This window comes from Panthera leo, chromosome B2, assembly GCF_018350215.1.
Source record: "Panthera leo isolate Ple1 chromosome B2, P.leo_Ple1_pat1.1, whole genome shotgun sequence".
Lineage (NCBI taxonomy): Eukaryota > Metazoa > Chordata > Mammalia > Carnivora > Felidae > Panthera > Panthera leo.
Genome location: NC_056683.1, coordinates 25,115,114 through 25,139,737, shown reverse-complemented (window position 1 = coordinate 25,139,737; position 24,624 = coordinate 25,115,114). Strand labels below are relative to the sequence as shown.

Sequence of the window (24,624 nt, the reverse complement as noted above, 5' to 3'; positions counted from 1 at the left end):
TGAAATTCGCTTTGATATACGAGTGCTTTGGGTTACAAGCATCTTTCTGGAACGAATTATGCTCACAAACCAAGGTTATCCTGTATTTTATTTCACGGAGATTCTCTCAGGCCTAGCAACAATCCACCAATTAAAAACCAGAATCAAGTGATTCCAAGAAAACCACATCAAAAATCCCTACTGGTAAATTACTTTTCCCCTAATGCCTTCATGGAGAAGGCTTAAAAGCTACTCTTCCAAGATTGATGTATTTTGACGATAAGCAGAGGAACTGCAAAAGGTTATGAGAATTAATAGCATGTAATTAAGACTTAACTGAGGCATTTGGCCTGTAGAAGAACAGGGGATCACAGCCACAGCAGTCTGATCACGCAGGGGACAGGAGCAGCCCAGGGAACACGGGTGACTTCTGTTGGAGATGTGGTGTTGGGACAGGAGAGCTTTTCAGGGGCTGTAACCCTAGCAGGATGTGCTTTTAGAAGCTTTCAGATTCTTACAAATTTCCTGGAGGAAAGGAAGTGTGCTGCCCAGGTCAGTTGCTCCATGTGAGGGAGGACAAAGACCCAAGGGGAACCAGACATCAAAGTGTGTGTGGGGGGGTCATTAGCTGGCCCACAGCTGCTCCTTAGAAGAAGGATGTGAAGGTCAGAGTGATGGGTCAGTGTGACTAGGCTACAGTCTCAGGTATTCAATTAATAGTAATTGAGGTGCTACTATCAAGGTATTTTATATCTGTGATTAAAGTCCATAATCAGTTGACCTTAAGTAAGGGAGATTATCCTAATCTTGGTGAGCCTGACCCAATCAGTTGCAAGGCCTTAGCAAATAGAGCTGAGGCTTCCCGGAGGAAAAAGAAAATATCCTGCCTGTGGACAGCAGCTTCACTCTTTGCTCAGTTCCAGCCGGTTCTTCTTGCTGGCCTGCCCTCTGGATTTCAGATCTGCCTCCTGTGCCCCCACAGTTGTGTAAGCATCTTCCTTGCAGAAAATCTCTTCCTATAGATCTCCTCCTACTCCTGTTTCTCTGGTTGAGCCTTGATACAGAGGGCAGGCTTCTTGTACTGATGGAGGGTCATACAGGGCTCCCCGTGAAGCCTTGTCTCAGGAGCCGCTGGCCCAGCCGGCCACCTGGACTTCCTACAGTGCTGCCAGTGGGGATCGACACCTCCTACCTGCTTCTCTCTCCAGGCCAGCCTGGACCTGGTGCCCCAGCCTCACAGGGCACTGCCAAGCTCAAGGGGGCATCTAAGTCAAACCTGTGATGGTGGCATTGTTTCCCTCTGCACTAAGAAACACCACGATGGCTTTTATTTTTGTTTTGGGAGCACAGGGTTAGGAGAGGATGCTCTGTCCTACTGACAACCTCCCCACCAGGGATTTGAGGGTCAATCTGAAAAGGGAACAAACGTCTCTCCAAGGTCCCATCCAGCTTGGAAATTCCATGATTCTACAAGAGCCACTAAGAAGCTTCATACTCAAGGGGACCAAACTTCAAACACCCTCCTGCTCGAAGTGATGGCATCAGAGCAGAAGCAGCTGAAATTAGCCATGTGGTCTGGATGGTTTTAAAGGTGCAGAGTCCCCAGGGTGGGTCCGGGTGGCTCCAGCACTCAAATCCAGCTCCACTGTGACCTCTGAACCAGGAATGCTACAAACTCTGTGGGCAACAGGGCACCTTTAGGGGAACCTGGATAATTAGGAGGTGCTGCAGGCAGAGCCTAGAAGTTCAGGTGACAACCATGGAGGAAAGTTCTTCTAGAAAACACCCCTGAAGTTCCACCAAGAACCTCAATGTCCTCCTTGGGCTGAGACCAAAGGTTCTGCCGTCTCATTTATTCTGTATCATAATGTTCAGCCTGATGGGTTTTAAAAGCCTATGGTTTAGCTGGTATTCAATGCCAAATAATAACTCTAGATACTCCTTGCTTATATAATTTAATTAGAAAAAAAAGATGCCCTGTTCAGATAAAGCAGTCTTTGTGGATATGTGCACTCAGCAGCAGGTGCACCTGACCTCCTGCTCAGGCCCCCTTGGGTAAGTGATGTAGTGTTGGACCAGGGCCATGCTCCACGTGTGGAGAAGCTTCCAGCCAAGGAGCACTAGGGGAGAGACGAGGGTCTGTGATGGCATTAGCTGGGAGAGCTCGTCTCTGCGTCAGTGTCTAAGGTATTTGCCAGCCAGAAATATTCTGTCCCCACCTTCCAACCCCTGTCAGCACACTTACCTAACTGCTGACTGGATTTGGGAATAACAATATTTGATTTAAAAACAATCACTTTGGAACCAGGCTTAAAAAGACATGTCCCATCCTTCTAGAATATGTAAGTGAAAAAACCACGGGCCTTTTCTTTCTTAAAATACATATTCCAAAAGCTCTGTGCATGTTTGCTGAAATCTACATTTTCTTGGGATTGCTAAATGCTCCCAGCTCTCCTACAATGAGTCTCTGGGATTTTTCTGGATCAGAGTTGGCAATTAGTGAAGGAATCTGTGCAGTTGACTGATCATATTTACACCAGAGAATAAGGAAGTGTGCTCTGCAGGGGGAGCTTAGTTGAGGCTCAGGTATAGGTGACAGTGGGGGTTAAATTCCTCCTGTCTCGTCCAGGCCTGGTGAAGTCACTCAACCTCTCTGTGCTCCTGTTTCGTCATCTATATAGCAGATAATAATAGGACCTGGCTCACACTGGCGCATACCTAACTGGTATAGAAGGCTTCCTACTTACTGTTGTCCTTACAGACCTCAGGCCACTGCTGCAAGGGTCTGGGTGGGCTCAGGTCGCTAAGAGACTAACTCCAGTGAATGAAGTTCTTCCACCAGGGGCCTAAACTATCCTGTGTTTTAGGCAAAATTTGGACAGAACTGACTGAAACGATGTGATATGATGTACAAGCCCCATAATAGGATTCTTATTTTTTAATAGTCTCTGCTATCCAGGGAAAGCTGACAAAACTCCTTGGAAAGAAGAAGAGTATCTTCTGGGGGCAGCTGGGTGGCTCAGTTGGTTAAGCCTGTGACTTTGGCTCAGGTCGTGGTCTCAGGGTTCGTGAGTTCAAGCCCTACATCAGGTGAGCTCAAGCCCCTCATGGGATTCTCTCTCTCCTTCTCTCTCTGCCCTTTGTGGGATTCTCTCTGTCTCTCTCCCTCTCTCTGCCCTTTGCTCACTTGTACTCTCTCTTTCTCAAAAAAATATAAAAATTAAAAAAAATAATTATATATAAAAAAAGAAAAGAGTCTCTTCTGGGAAGGGCCTTCATCCCACCTGAGGTTGTGAGGCATGGTGGGGGAGGGCGAAGCCTGAGATCCCTCTCTTCCTGCCATCCACGTCCCCCTTGTGGTCCTTCATTCTAACCATGAAGCCCAGGCCCAGGCCCGCTCCTGCCTCCCTGATTAATTCATACACGAGTTTCTAAGGAAGGGAGCAGAGACAGTTGCACTGGGGATAGGCCTGTGAGCATATAAAAGCACACACTCCTCCTCACGGGTTCGGCAAGGGGTGAGCACACTTCTGTTGCACACCCTGGTTTATGAGAAACTTTGGCCTTTGCAGCTTCCCTGGCTGAACTGTCCCAGGTTATTCTGACCGGATCTGAGACACCTGTCCACACAGGATGAGTTAGCACAAGTTTAGGGAGGAGAGGGGGGGCGAGACGAGACCTGTTCAGGAAAGGGCAGCGTCTTCCCCAAACCATATCCAAGCACCAAAATTAACCACGATTCCCGGAAAGGCCCAGGGAATGAGACACCTATGGAAACAGCACACTCTGACTGGTGGCCCTGCAAGGGGGCAAGCCCACATAAAGACCGACCACACTACACAGCCCCATGCAAGAACGCATGCCATTCTCAGAGGCCACTTGACCAAAGTCACGGTCCTTTCAAAGGGAGCCCACTCTCCCTCTCCTCTGCCAACCCTCCTCTGTTATCAATCAAATAGCTCAGAAGCGCACTCACTGCAGCCACTGGAGAAAAACTGCCCAGTGGGAGGAGGCCCTGCTCGCTCAGTGGTGTCCTCCCACCTCATCTGGGAGACGAGGCGTTGGCAACACCACCCGCCTCACCCGGGTACTGGCTTCCTCCAGCCTGGCTCACTCGGCTCAGCGTCATGGCTGCTGCTGCCCACCCAGCGGCCACCGGAGCCCCCTCCAAGCAGCCCCCGAGCCACTGTAGGCTCCCCCTTCCTCCTCCCTTCCCAGCAAGAAGAATTCCTTCCAATCTCTCACTGGCCTCCGGTCTCCCAACGCCTGTGAGCCTCTCTCCTCCTCACTGCACTCAACCTCTCCTTCTGGCCACTCACCCACCGGGCCTGGAAGTGAATGTGTCACTCAGTAATTACGGCCCTGGCCGAGGACACAGGGCCCCCCAGGATCCTGCAAAACAGACCTCTGCGCATGTGATTGTGGAATTCCTTATTATAGAAGAGGGCCTGAAATTGCCAGTCATGTCGACTCAAATAGCATTTGAGGGTATGGCTGTAAAAGGTTGCTATTATCAGAACAGCTCTGAATCTTCCCTGTGGAAAACTCCCTTTTCCTCTTCATTTAGGACCTGCTGTCATGAAGGAATGCTCAGAAGAGTCCGAGAGGCTGCCTTCTCCACTTAGTGAAAGGGAAAATAAAAAGCACAGAAATTGACATATTTCTTACAAATCACATTCTACTGTCTGCCAGACATGTGGACAGAGGCATTTAAAGCTCGGATGTAGAAGTACTGAATTAATTACCAGTCCAGTAACCTAGTATAATGTCTCCACTGCTGGCCTGAGTAACAACTCCCACTCACTGGGGGCCAAACGCTTTGGTAGGCATTTTTCACACATTAAACTCACTTAACCTGCACGACGACTCTATGATATAAATATTGTTTTTAATGCTCATTTTACACAAGAGGACCTTGAAGCTCAGGGTGGTTAAGTGACTCATCCAAGATCACAGAGCTAAGGGAGAAATGACGCAGGAATTGAAGCCAGGTCCCCCCTGTGCATCTCCAGCCCTCTGCTACAGGCAGGCGCTGTCTTCAAACAGAACCCCTGGTGTGTATGGCCTCTGTGCTGTGTCCTGCCAGAGTCTAAGCTCTGTGAGGGCCAAGGCTTCTTCAGCTTTGCTCACTGCCCTTCCCCAGAGCCTGGGACAGTGCCTGGCACACAGCAGGGGCTCGGATATCTGCATGATGCAAAGCTGCATCATGGACTCTTCCTGTCTAGATTTGTCACTTTTTTGTTCCTCCTTTCTTAGATTTCTATGATGGAATCAGTTATGGTGGCTGAGATCAGTCAGTAAATCTGCAGAAGCTAGTCTTACATGTGCACGCAGTCACATGCTGATCAAAATTTGAGAGAAATATTAACCATAAAACCCAGCTACCCAATTATGAACTGTAAAAAGTTCAGTTTCCTTTCCAGATAATAAATTATTTCTATTACTTCATGTTTTTTTAAAATAACATTACAATTACTCAAAATGAGGCATGGGGGTTTAAATGCTTATGAATGTTTCTGCTCAGAAACACTGTTTAAAAAACAGTGACTGATGGGGATGCCTGGGTGGCTCAGTCGGTTAAGCACCAGACTCTCGATTTCGGCTCAGGTCATGATCTCACGATTTGTGGGATTAAGCTTCGCATTAGGCTCTGTGCTGACACAGTCGAGCCTTCTTGGGATTTTCTCTCTGCTTCTCCCTCATGCTCTCTCTCTCAGAATACATAAACATTAAAAAAACCCCAAAAACAGTGATGCCTGACATCCAGCAGTACATGCTGAAGAATTTAAATTAATACCACTTTTTTGGTTTCCTGGTATTTAATAAGAGAAAAAAAATCCAAGGAGAGAAATGACTTCAAACACCAAAACAGCCTCAAGTCCATTGAAATCCCTGCAGTTCAGATCTGTGGATCATTCAAGCTGAGTGAAAGCACAGAGGCAGAGAGTGGTGATTTTAGAAATCATCATCCTTTAAAATTCCACACTTTAGAAATTCCACACTTTACAAATTATCATCCAGGTTTTCCAGCTGGCAGTTCCAAAGTAACAATCCTCACTCTTCCTTTTCTCTGGTACTGTCCATGCTTTGGATTAAAACCACACTTACGAACTGATCACGTTTGCATAATTAGATTATGAATATGAACAAATGGAAACCTCCCAGGCTTTGCTGTTTGAAACAATTGTGGCCAAACAGAACAGTCCTAAATTACTTACAGCTCTGACTTCAAGCGGCATGCACTTGGCTCCCCAGATGTCCGAGGGCAGAGACTGGTGATATTGTCGTTATTTTATGAGACTGGCAAGCAACCAGGAGTTTTAGGGTTGGGTTCACAGTAAATGGAATATATCTCAGTACGAGTTCATAGTATCATTACTTGTAACATGTAGTAAGAAAAAGTGCATTTCACTCTGTGGAGTAATTTTCCTAAATAGGCAAGAATTATTAGTAACTTAGTCTTTCTAAATAAGGCCTTTCTTTTTTCTTATTTTCTTAGCTTCCCATCTTCTCTTGTTTCTGAAAGAACTTTTGTAAGTTCACAAATACACAAAGAGAGAATAGGGTAATCAATCTCCATATACCATCTGCTAAGATCAGCAATGATCAATATTTTGCTTCTCTTGGTTCTTCTGCTCTTTTCTCTCTTTTAGTCTGTCCCATATTTTAAATCAAATGCTTGAAATTATGTCATTTCACTTCTAAAGACTAATGTATGTCTCTTTAAAAAAAGACATTTTCTTACATAAAGACAATACTGTCATCATATTGGAAAAAAATCAATAATAATTATTTGATATTATTTCCTCTCCAGTTCGTGTTCAAAATATTCAGTTGCCTCAAAAATGTCCCTATGTGGGTGTACTTTTTAAAAATCAGGTCCGAGTAAGATCTGTATGTGGCACATCTCTTAGGCCTCTTTCAAGCTAGAAAATCCCCTCCCCATCAACTTCTCTGTGATGGCCTGGTTCCGTTGGAGAAGCCAGAGGGGTTCTGGTTTTATGGGATTACTTTCCCATGGTTCCTTATCCCTAAACTGGAAGCTAGACCAAAAGATCTCACTGGACTCAAGTTCAACGTTTTTGGTAAGAAAGTTTCCTGGGTGGGTTTGCACTTCACCTCACAGCACCCAGGGGCGCACCTGCTTCAGATGATGTGAAAATTAATCACCTGATTCCAGTGGTGGCCTCTCAGCCTCCTGTCCTGGATTCATTTACCAACATTCCCATTACTGGTTTTGGCATCCTCTGATGATTGATGCCCGTTATCAATTATGTCATTAGGGGGTACAAAATCGTGATGTGACTTTCTAATTCCATCATTCATTGTGCATTTTTTTTCACCTTGAACTATTTTGTAAAGGACTTTTACTCACCAACGAGGTCTATTTCTTCACCCAGAAATATAGTTAATTCAGAAGAGGCAGCAGTATATAATCATGATCACTCTGGGTGATGGATAATTTCACCCGTCATGTCACCCTCCCACTGCACTCAGAGCAAAACAACGCCTTTCACAATAACTCAAGACCTCATGTGATCTCCACCCCTCCCTCACCCCTCAGACCTCCTCATCTGCAACTTTCCCCCTCCATCATGCCACTTTGGCTACACTGGCCTTTTGCTGCACTTCTGTCTGTCCCCTGTGCTTGGAGCACCCTCCCTAGAGTCACAGCGGTCTGTCCTCCCTTCCTTTGGGTCTGTGTCCAAGCGTCACCTCATCAGGGAAGCTTTCTGCCTGACCAGCTTATACTGAATAGCAATCCTTACTCCCCCAGTTCTCCTTGATGACTTATCACCCGGGTGAGAGTGTCTATAAAAAGGCTGGTTCTCAAATGTGGACCCAGACCAGCAGCATCAGCATCACTTGGGACCATGATGGACACACAAATTTTAGGGCCTTTCTCCAGACGACTGAGCAAATCAGAATCTGGGGTTGAGTCCAGTAATCTGTGTTAACAAACCCTGTAGTGATTCTGCTAACTGTAAGAACTATTGTAGTGGACTTTACAAATATTATATCATTTTATCCTCCTAATCAGCCTATGAGGTAGGTACTATTTTATCATTCTATTTTCAAGGTGACAAAACACAGATTTCTGGGTCCCATGTCTGGGGATTTGGATTCAGGGTCCCAGTATCTACATTTCTAATAAATTCCCAGGTATTACAGATGCTACAGGTTCAGGGACCACACTTTGCAAGCCAGTGCTCTGAACAACGTAGGCAAAGTTTTATACACCTCAAGCCTGAGATCTCACAACTGACTCTTCCTTTGTAGCATTAGCATATTAAAACCGGGGCACCTGGGTGGCTCAGTTGGTTAAGTGGCCAACTCTTGATTTCAGCTCAGGTCATGATTTCACAGTTTGTGAGTTCAAGCCCTGCATTAGACAGTGTGGAGCCTGCTTGAGATTCTCTGTCTCTCTCTTAGTCTCTCTCTGTCCCTCCCCCACTCATGCTCTATTTCTCTCTTCCTCAAAAATAAATAAATAAATAAACATTAAAAAAAAACAAAACAAAACAAAGCTACCTTACAACTTATAATACCTGTTGGCCCACTGGCTGTGGCAAGACTGGATGCTTGCTTTTTTCCTATCACCAGACATGTGATTTATTTTCCCTATTGAAGAAAATAGTTCTTCCAATGCCCAAAGGGCAAGGCAGGCAGAGGCACAAAAGACCTGGTGTTGCAAAGAAATTCAACTCTTAGTCTATTTCAGATGAAAGGAAACTCAGAGAACACCCACCAGTGCTGCTGGAGTCAAATGCCAGGCAGATAAGAAACGTGCGAAACTGACCTGGCATGGGGGGGTGGGGCCTGTGGCAAATCACCCAGTGCTCACCCATTTAAAGGCCTTTAAATTCAATTAGAAAATAAAACACTGTCTGGGTCACACAAAACATACCTAGGGTCAGGGTCTGGCCACTCACTGGCAGCCTGCAGCCACTGAACCTCACCAAACTGCTCGTTTTATTCAAGGGGAAAATAAGGTCACAGAGTTAGCTGGTAGCAAAAGCAAACATGAATTCTAAGCCGGGGACTCTCTGGGCTTTACTGCCTCGCTTATGGAGAATACAAGTCACTTGGATTGCTTCTGGTTTATTTTTAAATGGAGATTACAATAAAAACAAAAATTAAACTTGACGTGCCACATGGCAGTTAAAATTAGCTCTCTCCCCCTCCACCAAACTGGAAAACCCCCTTGTACTCAATTCAACCTAAGAACATCAACCAACTAAACAAAGGGTCAGATCAGGCCAGCAACTGGGAAGGGATTTTCAAGAACTAGATCTGTGGTGAGGGCATATACTGGCCAGAAGGAGTAACAAGTGGTTTTCCTCCCAAACCAAGTGCAGTATTCTCAGCAGAAGTGAGTGTGAGATGTTCTAAGATGTTCTGAGATGTTCTAAGTTCCACTGCCATCTTGCCCCAGGGCCATCTTGTTTGTTTTGTTTTGTTGTTGTTGTTGTTCTTCTTCTTTTTTAAGTTTATTTATTTATTTTGAGAGAAAGAGAGAGAGCACTAGCACGGTAGGTCGGGCAGAGAGAAGGAGGAAGGATCCCAAGCAGCCTTTGCACCGACAACGCAGAGCCCAGTGCGAGACTTGAACTCAAAAACTGTGAGATCATGACCTGAGCTGCAACCAAGAGTCGGACGCTTAACTGACTGAGCCACCCAGGCACCCCTGCCATCTTGTTTCTGACAGTTTGCTCTACTTGGTGTTTGACTCTGAATTTCTTGTATGTGGGTTGAGGGAGGGGAGGTGAGGAATTTGACACTACAGAGCACTAGTTCTTGGCCAAGTCCTGCCTGGGAAATTGTGAGACAACGCCTCCTCTGTGGCAAAGCCTCTTGTCCCAAGAGGGAACAAAGCCTCACAGGGCACGGCTCTGAAGTCCAATCTAGGGAACTCCAAAGGTCACACGGTGTTCATCACACCCATGTCCTGCTGCATGCACAGTGCGGGCTCAGTTAATAGATGCTGAGTAACATCTTTATAAACTTCAAGTAACAGAATACTCCTCAGCTTAAATCCCCCACCAGTTTGCCAAACTCTTCCACAGCCAGACTCAAGTTTACTCCACTGGGTATTGCCCTACAGTGACCCCAATTACAGTGGTATGGCCTCGAGGCAACCATTCATCCTCTTAAACCTTAGTCAGGGGCCTCGCCTTTCTAACAGGGAGTGTGCGCTTCTTCTCTCCTGGAAGTCAGGTGCTTGTCTCTCCTGGGGGGACTCTGTCTGTCCCTCCAGCTCTAGGACGTAGGAGATTATAACACAGCAGACTCCAAGCCAGCCCCTGGGGGGGCACTATGTTCAAGTACTGCTCTGCCGTATCCTACAGGTGGCTCTTGGAAGCTATGGAGAGTGCACACACAGAGATGTGCAAGTCACTCAACTCGGCAGATGGCAAATGCTCCCAGAATGTCCTCCTGGCCATCCACTCCAGGTGGTTGGAGGCAGAAGACAGAGTCTCCATGGCACGATTCCTCTGCTACCCGTGTTGTTTCTCACTTGGACTGTTACAATAGCTTCTCAAGAAGGTTCTCCTCTAAATTCGTCTGAGAGTGCTGATAGACTACTGACCCTAAAGCATGGCTCCGTTATATTTCACTATTACTGAAAATGCCCAGTCAAGTCCAAATTCTGAGCATGCTGTTGACAGTTCTCTCTGATTTCGCCTTCCTGGCGCATTTCTCTCTCATTCTCTGCTCTCCCCGCATAACTCAATATGCCGGGCAAATCAGGCCATTCCAAGCCTTAACACTGTGCCCTCCACCCTTGCCCTTCCCAGCTGCCATGCCTCTGTCTACCCACCTTCTAAGGCCCAGCTGTCTCTGCACCTTCCCTGACGGCCAAGCCAGATGCAACCTCTTCCTTCTGGACCCCAGAGCACTCGGCCAGTGCATTCTAGCAGCTCTTACACAGCCTTCCCCTTGTGCGGACGCGGGATCCTTGAGAAGAAGAATGCATGCTTGCCCCTCTCTGCGTCCTCCATCATATCTAGCATTGCATTCAGCACCTGCCAGATGCTCAGTAAGTGTCTGCTGACTTAAAACACAGGAATGAGAGAGGCACAATTTTCTACAGGAGCCAGAGAATCTGGTAAACTAAGGACTGTAGCTTTTTATTAAGAAGCACACTGACGTGAGGGCATGAGGATCCATCATGAGTAGAGCCTGGGAGGGCTCTTTGCACCAAACACAGATGTGATGAGCTTCTCAAAGCTGTTCTACAACAGAAGAGCTTGCAGGCCTATTTGTTAGAGAATCTCCCCCTCCCCCACTAGGGCTTCCGATGGATATTTACTGAGCTCCTACGGTGGTGCTGGGGGTGGGGGACACATGTACCATTTACAGAGGGCTTCTATTTGCCAGTCACTGCGCATGGCACCTTGTATTTTTATTTTTTTTTTCTTTGTATTCTTGCAGGGAAACTCGAAAGTGTGTGATTATGATCTGTTTTGTGCCAATGAATGAACAGGCTGCGACAGGCTCAGTAATGCACACAGATTCATGCGCAGTGGGGTGGGGTACTATACACACATCTTGTTTAAATTTCATCTGCACACCCCCCCTCTTAGGTAGGTGTTAATATTCTTTTTTTTAATGTTTATTTATTTTTGAGAGAGAGAGAGACCGTGTGTGAGTGAGCAGGGGAGGGGCAGAGAGAGAGGGAGACACAGAACCAAAAGCAGTCTCCAGGCTCTGAGCTGTCAGTACAGAGCCTAACGTGGGGCTTGAACCCACAAACAGTAAGATCATGACCTGAGCTGAAGTCAGATGCTTAACAGACTAGCCACCTAGGTGCTCCTAGGTGTTAACATTCTTATGTGAGGCTCAGCAAAGTTACTTGACTGGCTCACAAACATACAGCTGGTGAAGGGAAGGGGCAGATTTGAAGCCCAGGTCTCTGTGGAGTCCCAGTGGAATGGTAATAGGAGAGGAAGGCACAGGACTCGGGTCAGTATTCCCTGTGTGCTGGTGTGCACACGCTCTACAAAGGGTGTAGACAGCCAGAGTGGGAGAAAGGTCCAGCAAGGCCCCAGGCTCGGCTCTGCCTCAGTGACCCTCGAGCACTCCCCTGGGCACTTAGTTTTCTCATTTGTAAAAGGAACGTTGGAGATCTGAGTTTGCCACTCCAAGATATGCCACTTTGGTGGAAAAACTGCTTTGAGCTAAAGGCAGCTGAGAAACATCAGATACAGGAAAAGCTTCTCGGCCTTCCTTTTTTTTTTAAGTAAAATTTATTCATTTATTATTTCTGAGCAAGAAAGAGAGAAAGAGAGCACACAAGCAGGGGAAGGGCAGAGAGAGAGGGAGACACAGAATTGGAAGCAGGCTCCAGGCTCCCAGTTGTCAACACAGAGCCCGACATGGGGCTCAAACCCATGAACTGCGAGATCATGACCTGGGCCGAAGTCAGACACTCAACCCACTGAGCCACCCAGGTGCCCCTGCCCCCCTCCTTTCTGCCTAAAGCAGGGCAATACATTTGCTTTTCTGAAGGTGTCCCCCCTTTCCCTTTCCTGGATGAGGAAACGAGATGACTCTTGTCACTGGAGATGCCACCAACTAGAGTCCTCATAACACAACTCTCTGAAGTTGCCCTTATCTCCCATTGCTTTCCCCCACATAGTTACATCTCCACAACTGACCAATCTTAGAAATCTAAACCTTTTTCTTTTGCAGGTAACCTCTCCATCTCCATATATTATTGCTATTATTGCCCCTTGTTAAAATTATATATAACCTCTCAGAGCTAACGCTTCTTTGGGTTTTCACTTTATTTTCTGTGAGACCTTACGTACACACAAAACTTACAATATTAACATCAAATAAAATTTTTTTGTCTTTTCTCTTGTTAATCTGCCTTTTGTCAATTTAACTTACACGGCCCCAGATAATTGAATCTAAGAGAGTAAAGGAAAAGACTTTTCCTCTCCTACAGTTGCATTCTTTTAAGTTTTATTTATTTTGAGATAGAGAGTGCTAGTGGGGAAGGGGCAGAGAGAGAGGCAGAGAGAATCCCAAGCAGGCTCCACACTGTCATTGCAGAGCCCAATGAGGGGCTTGAACTTACAAACTGTGAGATCATGAACTGTGAGCCAAGGTCGGATGTTTAATCGACTTAGCCACCTGGGTGCCCCTGCATTCTTAAAATTGTAACATTTTATAATTGTGTGATGATTTTTTTTGGTAATAATTATTAAAAAGGAACAATGTTGAGAAAGAAAAGTGTGTGTGCAAAAATAAAAGTGTTCAATTGTACAAGAAGATGTAGACATTTGAATTTTCTCCTTTTGTCTGAGAACATTGGCTCTTTCCAGCCCAGAGTGCTATTCCAGCAAGAATGATAAGATAGAGAATAAGAGGCAAGAGAGATATCAAGGTAGGGGCTTCAGGGGGAGAGTTGCAGGGAGTGGGGGTACAGGAGGGCTTAATAGAGAACATGAATCCCTAAGCTGAAACCTAAGAGATGTGGTGGCAGTGCCACATGATGGGGTGTGGAGAGAACACACAGAGAAAGGGAGGGTCAAGGGAGAGGGTAGTCGGTCATCCCTTAGGTGACACAATGGCTCTGTGGCTATTATTCCCATCACAACTCAAATCCATGCCAGCTTCCTGCCTGCCAATCAGGGTTTCACATCTCTTAAAACTCCCCGCCAATTCTGATTAAAAAGAAAACTAGTATACTTTCCCCTGCCCTCCCCATGCTATCCCTAACCCAATAATACAGCACCGTGTGCACAGGCCTTCGATGGAGACAGATGATGATCCGTCTTCAAAGACTGTGTCAAGCTTTGCTCTAAAGCTTTTTGTTTCCTGCCCACTCCCCAGTGCAGCTGAGTTCCCGAGCCCTGGCCCCATGCCTCCTGGGGTGAGAACTTCAGCTTTCCAACTCATAATGCTTTCGGATATATGCCCAAAGGCTGGCCTCCTGATGTAGACAGATGTATGGGATTAAAAATGACTGTATCCACGAGAATCCACCTTCTTTTTCTTGCTTCCCCATAGGCTCTCCTACAAAAACAGTTTTATCCAAGCGTGACAGACTGGAGAAGGCAGTGGAGAGAATGGAAGCTTTGAAGTTGGTTGGACTTTCCATCTTCCACTTAGGTACCAAGTGAGTGGCATTAAGCACGGTACTTCGCGTACTCCTGTCTCTCTTATGAAATGATCATAGGTACCATCTGGAAGAATGGGAGCAAGAATTGAAGAAAATGAATGATAGTCCCTTGACATAGCACATCAGTATAATTCAAGGACACAGCTCGACTGTGGGCTGGCCAGGGGGCCTGTTCACAACCATAACAGAGGCTGTGACAAAAATGTCCCTTTACTTCCAGGTTAACCATGATATAAAAGAACTTTTATAAAAGTCTCTAACTCTTGCAAAAGTTGGGGACTTTTTGCATAAGAATGGCAACTTCCAAAATGACTGGATTTCTAACCACAATATAAAGGCCTTGCTAAATGATCTACTGTGTAAAGGGGGAAAAAAGAAAAGATTTCCAAGGTCCTATGTGAAAAAGGATGAGACAATTGCCATAGCAAATTTACAGAGCAACAGAGTGCAATTCTTATGGAAAACAGACAGGGGTTGACGGAGAACACACAGCCCCACAATGTGCTGAAAATGGGAGAGCAGGGGGATCTCCCCAAGATATTTGTGGATTTTGATGCAGATCCACTTGGAACAGACACATTTAGTAGTTGGAAAAGCAGAAATGGAGATAATATAGGTCTGGAATATTTATGTTTAAAAGGGCAGTTTTTTCACACTACATTCTTTCTTTAGGGGGAAAGCTGAGCGGTCAGGAGGCCTGTCTTTTATTTTCCGTGTGCACATGGTCATTAAAATCACATTTTGCACGCAACAATGCCTTCCGATCATTTTATACTATTGAAAACGGCCTGCTGTGAAGTCAGGGATTATATGGCTCCTGTGAGTGCTTGGTTCTGAAAGAAAAATGTTCAGAACACATACTATTTTGTGAAGAGAAATATTCTGCACATTAATGCCTTAGACAGGCTCGCCCATTCACAAATGCTCTTCCCAGTGGGACGAGCTTCTCAGAAAGCATTCCCTCATATTGAGTTGGGAGGAAAACCTTAAATGCAAAGGATTTAAAGTTTAGAAAAGTTACGCCACAGAAATTTGTTGTTTTTGTTGTTCAAAAGATGTTATTCCAGAAGTCTACCTTTTATATGGCCCAAGGGGCCATTTGGAAGTTGCGAGGGCACACCTGATGCTCATGTTTGGTAAGACAACTGTCCGACCTCACTGAAAAACTCCTTTGGTGGGTTTGTTTTGTTCTCTCTCCCCCTGTCTCTTCGGCCCAGGACATAAAAACACAGAAGAAGCCATTCCATTTACAGCACCTTGGAGGTGATGCAGCAGTCCCTGGTTAATCATTTCTGTGGTATCAGACGACATTCACATGGAAATGCCACCACACAAAACACTCCCAGACTCTGGGGGTAAATGTTCAGCCAGCACTCCTGACTCATGCTGGGCTGCCTTTGACAAAGTTGACAGAAGAGAAGGAGGCAAAAGAGCAGAAACCAAGTGAACAATTCATTTACCATCTATGAGACCAAAGCCATGGCTTTCCTGCCAGAGTTGGGGGTGGGGCAGAGGGAGAGAAGCCGAAGCCCCGCTTGGCCACGAAATACAAATGGAGAACAGCTCCAGCCCATGCCTGGTTTGGGGAAAAAAATAAAATTCGAGTGATGTGCTTTATGCCAAATAAATAATTGAAGTAAATACTTTCAAAGAAAAGTTAACAGTTTTTTTTTTAAGTCATATAACTAATCTCCATGTACTTCTCTCATTTCATAAACAATTCCTAGGGCCTAAGTGATTAAACATATATATATTTTAAGTTTATTTATTTGTTTTGAGAGAGACAGAGCAGGGGAGGGTCAGAGAGAGAGGGAAGAGAGAGAGAATCCCAAGAAGGCTCTGTGCTGCCAGCTGCAGAACCTGACATGGGGCTTGAACCCACGAACCATGAGATCATGACCTGAGCCGAAACCAAGAGTTGGGTGCTTAACTGACTGAGCCACTCAGGTGCACCTAAACTTTGGTTCAGGGAGACAGGAAGCAATCTGACTTGTGGAGGTAGGAAGATCATCTAGATTTAACAATTCCAAAGCTAGCATTTTCTTCCTTTAGGTAAATAGTGTCGGTTTAAGTGCTAGGGGTGTCAGAGTGAAAACTTATTTTTAGTGACCATTTTGTTTCAAGCTGATGAAAGAGGACTTTGGCACCTGCATTCTGTTGTCAGTACTTTCTAACTGATTAAGTTCTTCATTCCTGCTCATCTCTGAACTGGGGCAGAAGACACCGTGTTCCCTGTGGGAGCCAAAACTACCCCCTTGAGCATCAAGGGCTGTCCTGAGCCATCAAGACCCCTGTGACTGATCCCACAGCCACCCCACCTGACCTTCATGGCCCACCTGCAGGCACCTGCCCATCTCTGTCCCACATCTTCCTGACTTAAACTTGCTAGGATTGTCAGTACTTTGGCAACAGTCTTTGAGACTCTAGTCCACGTCCTCCCAGTGTTGGCCTCATGGAAATAAATTCCTTTCTTGCATCATGACCCCTCATCTCTCTGCCTGTGGATTTTGTCAGCAGTGAGTGGCTGAACCTAGTCCATCTGGGACCCCCCAGAGCCAGATGCTCCCACATCCCTGTGCCCCAGCTACAGTGGGGCTCTGAATTTCAAATCAACTCGTTATGGTTTGATATTTCAAGGATATATATCTCCTTATCATAATTCAACTCTTTCAAAAAGTCTTTGTGTAGTGTTAAAAAGAAAACCACAGGCCCAAAATGGAGTCATTTTTGCCAGGCCAAGTCACCAAACTGGGCCTTAATACCTAACCTAATTGCAGTTTCAACCTCCCCCAGAAATGTGTTCTTCACCACTGAGTCTGGAATTTTCTGGTCACACCAATCAATCTGTCACGTGGGCCCTCTCCATCCCCCAAAGGAGGATGAAGTAGTCCACCTAATAAGACCCCCAGCACTTCCCCCTAAGGGAAGGTGACCTTGCCTGAAACAATTCTTTTTTTTTATTCTATTAAAAAAATTTTTTTTAAACATTTATTTATTTTTGAGACAGAGAGAGAGAGAGAGAGAGAGAGCATGAACAGGGGAGGGTCAGAGAAAGAGGGAGACACAGAATCTGAAACAGGCTCCAGGCTCTGAGCTGTCAGCACAGAGCCCGACGCGGGGCTCAAACCCACAGACTGCGAGATCATGACCTGAGCCGAAGTTGGATGCTTAACCGACTGAGATACCCAGGTGCCCCAACAATTCTTTGTTCATTTTGCTAATCTCTTCCCTGTACCACCCTCCTTCCTATAAGCCTTCCAATTTGTACAACTCATCGGAGCTGCCCTCTACTTGCTACATGGGAGGCTGCCTGCATCACAAATCAATTAATAAAGCCAACTAGAGCTTTAAAATTTACTCCGTTGAATTTTTGTTATTTAACCGTAGCTAACAAAGTGAAATAAACCAAACCCTAAACTTAAAATGGAAATTCAGAATGAAGTACAGCCCAGAAACCATGCAAGGTTGGGCCATCCTGGGTCATTGCCTACACTTTTTGATCTTCCTATATGCAGAGGTCCCTGAAAACAGTGCTTCTTGAAGTGTGGGTTCCTTAACCCTCTGCATCAGACTTCCCTGGGGCCCTAAGCCCAGACCTACAGTATCAAGATACTTTCGGGGTAGAACCCCAGAGGCCAGAGTTTAACAGGGGGCCCAAGAGGTTCTGATGCACATTAAAGTTTGAGAACTTTTGTCATCAAGTGTCAGCAAAATTGCTGGGATTTTCCATCCATCACAAACCACTACTGTACAAAGAACACCTTCACCTATTAGTGTTGGGGAGGAAAAACTTTTATATATCCTCTTAGATTCAATCACTGGGGACTGTAAATTAAACCGACAAAAGATTAGCAAGAGAAAAGACAAAGTTTGTTGGTGAACGTGTGCTTGCAAGGGATCATAAAGAAGGTGGCTCAAAGAAGTGGTTAGAATTTAGGGGCTTATCTACCATCTTAACATGGGGAGGGAGTTAGGATTTTAACAAGTAAATGGTGGCAAATGACTGCAAAACAGATGGATGAAAGCATTGAAAGGCGAAGTTTGTTTTAGTAAAGCCTATTTAAGCAATTTCTCATCTCTGGTGACAGGGTCACTCCTCTCTCTGGTGCAGGAAGCTTCTCTTAAAGAAGGATTTATGACAGTTGAATTCTTTTGGAAGGATCTGCTTTTAGGCAGTAAGGGGAGCACAGAGAAAGCCTCGTCCTGCATCTATCAATTCTCAAGTGTCTTCATCTCAAAATAACCCTTATGCCACAGTGGTATATTCTGGACTCCTTCATTAGCAAACACAGTCAGCTGCATCCCTGCATTTAGTCCTAACCATATTCTTGTCATGTAAACAAGAATTAATCCCATTTTACAGGGTGGTCCCAGGAGATTGGTTACCAACTAGGCCTCAGGTCATATGGTTTATGATATCCAGAATTCAGAGCTTTTGATTTTAAACACCATATTTATCCTTTCAGAACAAAGCAAACAACCCATCCTCCAAACACACTAGCTTCCTTTTAGTCATGTCTTTTCAATAAGACTAGCACAATTTATCACCAGGACTGTTAACAAGACCAGCCCTTAATAAACTACACTTATCAACGAGGGCTCTAGCCAGTGTTTGCCGAGACATAATTAAACACTCAGCAACCAGTCAAATGTCTAAGGACCATAGGTTGCTTTTGAATTGTCCATCTGCTTCCAAACATAATGACACTGATTGATGACCTCAGGGACTAGGATGCAGTTAAACCTAGTGAAGAGCTAATCTTTGTCAAACACTAGTATCTGCTAGAGAGTAGCTCTTACCAGGAAGGGAACAAGAGGTTTCATCTGGAAAAGGACAAGGAGAAGTACAATAAGGCACTGGAAGGAACTTACATTCTATAAATATTTAGGATATTATTTCCTTTGGTAAATTTTAGACTGGTTCATTAATTCCTAATAAGCCTTTAAGAGGATTTTTTTTTTTCCTAAGGAATGATTCACAAATTAGAATATACAGCCCAGTCTCTGATAGCACTGAAGGACTATCCTGGTTTTTGCAGATTTTTCTTCCAGAACTGCACCTGTCCACTATGGCAGCCACATATGGCTATTTAAAATTAAACTTAAATTTAATAAAGTTGAAATTAAACTTAAATTTAATAAACTTGAAATTAAATAAAATTTAAAATGTAGTTGTTCAGTTGCACTAGCCACATTTCAAGTATTCTATTAGACAATGCTGATCTAAACTCTGATGTTAAAGTGTCAAAGTAAAGACATTTGCAAGAAAATATAAATACAAAGGTCAAATTGAACTTGAATTTTTTTCACATCATGAAATATTTCAAGTACAGTCGATCCTTGAACAATAAGGGATTTAGGGGAACTGACACCCTCATGCAATTGAAAATCCACACATAACTTTTGACTTCCCCCAAACTTAACTACCAATAGCTTATCGTTCACTGGTAACATAAGCAGTAAATTAACACACATTAAAAAAATTTTTTTTAATGTTTTTAATTTATTTTTGAGAAGCAGAGAGAGATGGAGTGTGAACAGGGGAGGGGCAGAGAGAGAGGGAGACACAGAATCCAAAGCAGGCTCCAGGTTCTGAGCTGTCAGCACAGAGCCTGATGTGGGGCTTGAACCCATGAACCACAAGATCATGATCTGAGCCAAAGTTAGACACTTCTCTGACTGAGCCACACAGGAGCCCCTAATTAACACACATTTTATGTTACATGTATTATATACTGTACTCCTACCATAAAGTAATCTACAGAAAAAATTTTATTAAAAAAATAGTAAGGAAGAGAAAATACATTTACATTAATGCATTGTATTTATTGGAAAAAAAAAAAACACGTATAAGTGGATTCACACAGTTCAAACCTGTGTTGTTCAAGGGTCAACTGTATAATGGAAAAAGTATAAGAGATAATAGAAAACATTTGGGTGTCCAACATTTGGCTTGGTCAAATCTTTCCATTTGTCATCTTCCCTCTCCACCTTTGCTTAAGTGAGGATAAGAAATAAAACACAACAGATATAGAAGCCCCCCTGGACCCCTTAAATGAATCCAGTAAATGCTCTACTGAAGAGTTCAAAGCATACAAGCAATGGTGTTCGACACAACTCTGTGGTTAAGATCCTGCCTGGACTCTAGAACCAGACTGCATGGGGGTTCTAAGTTTCCTGGACAACTAAGAACAATTCTAGAATGTTTGGAGTTTCTTTGAATGTTAAAGCAAAACTAATTTGAATGCAGGGAATGATTCATAAAGGTCCTTCTTCTCGAGGTAGAAATGGCCAGCACATCTTAAAAGAACCAATTTCAAACTTTAAGCATATTGAAATAAGTAATCATTATGCAATCACATACCCCTCCCTCAATATCATAACCTTTGATCTTTATAAATAACTTCAGGAACAAGCTTCTTGCAAGCTATCTGCCAGCTGCCTCCTTAAAACAGAATGAAGGTGCTTGTGTAGCTATAAGCAAATTCACAGGAAGCTCTGTTTTGTTTGTTTGTTTTTGTTTTGCTTTGTCTTTAGGCAGCTCTGGGAACCTGGGCTGAGGCAGCCATCTCTGTACTCTTGGTAAATCATTCAATAAATATTAAGTGTCAGGAAACAAGGGGACCCCTCACTGAGTAAGCTTCCATTATACAAAGAAAATGGCTCTTTATCGTCCAATACTTGACAAAAGATCCATTGCTAAGTCTGTAATAAATATGTCCCTCATCCAAATGTGATGAATGCATGGCTTGGTCAGAATTCTTTATACTCTTCTACTTTAGTGCCACTTCTATTATGTTCTCAAATCCAGGAGAATCCAGGCATCAGCATCTGGGGAATGAGCACGGAAGGGTTTCAATGGCCACAGAGACTTCAATGATGGAGAAAAAAATCCGAAGACACGTGTTTAGTTTCGTGCGATCCATCTTTACTCACCCGAAGAAAATAGTTTCTTAGCAGGAAACCACTCACTTTTAAATTATAAAGAAAGTACACGTAGCCTAGATTTCTAAAAACATGCCATCTTTCCCAGGATAAGAAGTGGGACTTGTATTCACACAAATGCGAGGTGGCATGGTCCATGTGATCTGAGCAGCTGACGACAGTAATACGTTCCCATTGCTTAGAAACCCCAAATAATTGTTCTGCCCCCAAATAATCATTGTAAAAGAACTGCCTACCTGATGGTAAACAGATTTCAGTTTTGTTCTTGTTTTGTATTTATAACCTACTATACATACAGATGAGCCTTTCCCTTATTTGGGGGTCTTTTATTCTCTAAAGCATGCTAAAGTAGGCTTCTTTGGTTTTGGAGAACACACCACATGACCCTGAAGTGACATGGAACCCAGCTTTGCTGTCAGCTGCCCTGGGCTACTAAAGGGCTTCTATCCAAGCATGTGAAGTGTTTCACAGGTGCCTGGCTGGCTCAGTTGGTGGAGCACAGGAATCTTGATCTCGGGGTTGTGAGTTCAACACCCATGTTGGGCACAGAGACTACTTACAACCTGGGTGCAGTTCACCCTGGTACCACTGAACCTCTTCTGTGCTCCAGCTGCTCAAAGCCAGAGATGGGCTGCTGTCCTTTAGAGGCACGGACTCCCCTCTGGTACGTGAAGGATGCCACTGTGCCCTGCCAGCACTGTCTTCCCTCTAAGTTCCAGCTCTACATCTCTGCTTCTCAGCTTGCAAGTTTCTGCCGTGTTGAAAACCCAATACTCAACATCTGAAACGAAATTGCCCATTGCCCCTGCCCTCCTCCACAGAAGTCAACTCTTCTGCTGACCTCTTACATCTGTTAATGGCATACACACCCCTTCACCACCCCAGGTGAGAGCTGGGGGCCTCTTCCTCCCCCTGTCAGGACTCTGTCTTTGGATCCAGCAAGATTTCTCCCTACAGATCTTAGATCTGACTATCCTCCCCATTTCTGTCCTACTGCTCCAGCTCATGTGGGTCCCCTTCTTCTCCCCCTCCAAATCTGCCACAGAGCTTACAAGATCATTCCTCAACCATCAAGTTGCTATTGAAACCCTTCTGCTGGCATTCTACTCCTATAGTGGCTAGAATTCCAGCACCTCCTGTGACTCTCCTAGCTGTGCCTTCCCACCACCATCCAGGTAGCGCACTGAGCGGTACTCATTCCCTTGCTGTCCTGCAGATGCCTTCTGGTCTATTTTCTGTGGTGCCATTGCTAATCCCAGTCCTCCCATTAGAAATATTTTGGGGATGCCTGGATGGCTCAGTCAGTTAAGTGTCCAACTCTTGACATTGGCTTAGGTCATGATCTTACAGTCATGAGATCAAGCCCTGTGTGGGGCTCCATGCTGAGCATGGAGCCTGCTTGGGATTTCCTCCCTCTCTGTCTCTCCGCCCCGCCCCCCCACCCCAGCTCTGCCCTCCTCTGCTTGTGTGCACATGCGCATGCTCTCTCTCTCTCTCTCTCAAAATAAATAAACATTACAAAAAACATTCTGCCCTTGCTGACCCCCAGGACAAATGCTACTCACCTTCTAAGATCTACCTTAGAGTCCTAGGACCTGGTGAAACTGTCTGGGGTCAGGACATACATTTGACATAGGGCACATGTTCCCTTGTAGCATTTAAAGAGCAACACTCACATTTTAACTTCAAACATTAAGACACATAACAATGCAGGAAATTTTGAAAATATAGGTTAAGTCTACATTAAGTGAATCACCAGTAATCCAAATGCCCAGTGTTGATATTCCAGAACATTTCCTCTCTATCTTTTGAAGAGTTACTTAAAAAAACGATATTGGCTATAAGTTTGCTTTCTTTATTTAGCATGACATTGTAAACATTTTCTCAAGTCATTAAATATTCCCCTAAAATATGGTGTTTCGTGAGTGTGTGAGGTGTGACTGATGGCTACACCATTAATGACCCTACCCATTTCTTCACTGCCAGACACCTAGCTTCTTCCCATTTTGTATGGTCATTTTATCTTATATGTATATGTATTTAGCTCCTAAAATGCATCTTAACTTGCGTCAGGGTCAGGTCCTCCTCTCTTACTTCCTGGCAGTCCCCCATGATATAGTAAAAACTGACCCAGCCCCGGATAAAGGTCAGTTGGTTGACTGATTTAAGTGCTGTACCTGCTAATGTCTGAGCTTCCCCAGATCTTACTTCTAATAGCAGAACTGTATGTAGAGTATGGAATCCAACTGCAGCAGAAACACCTGGTCATTTCCCCACCTAACAGGAAGCAAGACCCAACCACGGCATGAACTCTCCAAGGGCTTGGATCTCTGTTTGGGTCTCCTGGATCTCCCACACTGTTTCTCCTCCAGCTTCCCATCCTCAGTAAGAAGCACCTATACTTGGGGCGCCTGGGTGGCTCAGTCGGTTAAGCGGCCGACTTCGGCTCAGGTCATGATCTCGTGGTCCGTGAGTTTGAGCCCCGCATCGGGCTCTGTGCTGACAGCTCAGAGCCTGGAGCCTGTTTCAGATTCTGTGTCTCCCTCTCTCTCTGGCCCTCCCCCGTTCATGTTCTGTCTCTCTCTGTCTCAAAAATAAATAAAACGTTAAAAAAAAATTAAAAAAAAAAAAAAAAAGAAGCACCTATACCTGCTCACAGCTCATGCTGGAGACCTGGTGATTCTTCCTGACACTGTCCTCATTCTCCCAGCCGTCCCCAGGCCACATCTTCTCCCTCTCTGCCTGTCCCCATGCTGGGCTACTCTGCTCTCCTACCCACAGGACATCTGGGCTTGAAGCCTCTGCCCAGATGCTCTTCTCCTGTCTTTCCCCTTGCTAGCCCTCGAGGTCCCTGTGAGGGTGACATGTCCTCAGAGAGCCTTTTTTTCCCCTCTGTCCCCTTACCTAAAATCAGTTCTTCCGTGTTACTTTAAGTCACCCTAAAGTCCTCCTTCATAGCACTTGTCCCACCTGGGGGGCTGATTATCTGTATAATCAGATATAGATCTCCATCCTGTCCTAGACCTAAGAGCATACCATATCACATCTTTAATACTGTATCTCTAATCCTCCTGAACATTACAGGTGTTCTGTGCTTGTGGAAGGAAGGAAGTGGGGAAGGGAGGGAGGAAGTTGCTTTCTGACCACTGCCCAGTACAACTACTCCAAATGACGGGGTCCTAACTTTAAAGCAAAGCCCAACCACCATCTTCCCTGGAGCAGGGGTTCTATTTTCCATGAGCTTCCATTTTACCTGCCTACATCTGCAAGGGTGTACTCTGGCTGATTTGTGGCCATTTGCTTCGAATGACAATACCAATCTGTATTTTATTCATCTTCCTCTCTCATGATTCTGTATTGAGGCGGGCCACTGCCTGGTTTGCTGGCTCCCATCTGTCCCATCCATATAGGACACTGGCCCTGTTGACAGAACGACACACCCTGCCATTCTGCATTTACTAACTCAGCAATTCCTTGAGTGTCCACCATGTTTCAGATACTGAGCTGGGTGTGAAGCTTTCCTCTACTCCCAGGACCTGCCTGCCCAACATCTGAGGCTAGACACC

At 44.9% G+C, this 24,624-nt stretch overlaps 1 protein-coding gene across 7 annotated transcripts in view; it reads right to left on the bottom strand.

Moving 5' to 3' along the window:
- The window catches only part of SLC22A23 (solute carrier family 22 member 23), a 181,856-nt gene that overhangs the window by 55,783 nt on the left and 101,449 nt on the right, over positions 1 to 24,624 (bottom strand). For 3 of the 7 annotated variants that reach the window (XM_042938047.1, XM_042938048.1, XM_042938046.1), the window contains one exon: positions 15,574 to 15,689. The exons of 3 other annotated variants lie outside the window; for them this stretch is intronic. In XM_042938047.1, the coding sequence (XP_042793981.1) occupies positions 15,577 to 15,689 (113 nt within the window). In that variant the 3' untranslated portion in view covers positions 15,574 to 15,576. Of the gene's footprint in view, positions 1 to 15,573; positions 15,690 to 24,624 lie in introns of those variants that run through there. One more of the 7 variants, XM_042938051.1, reaches the window with a different exon arrangement.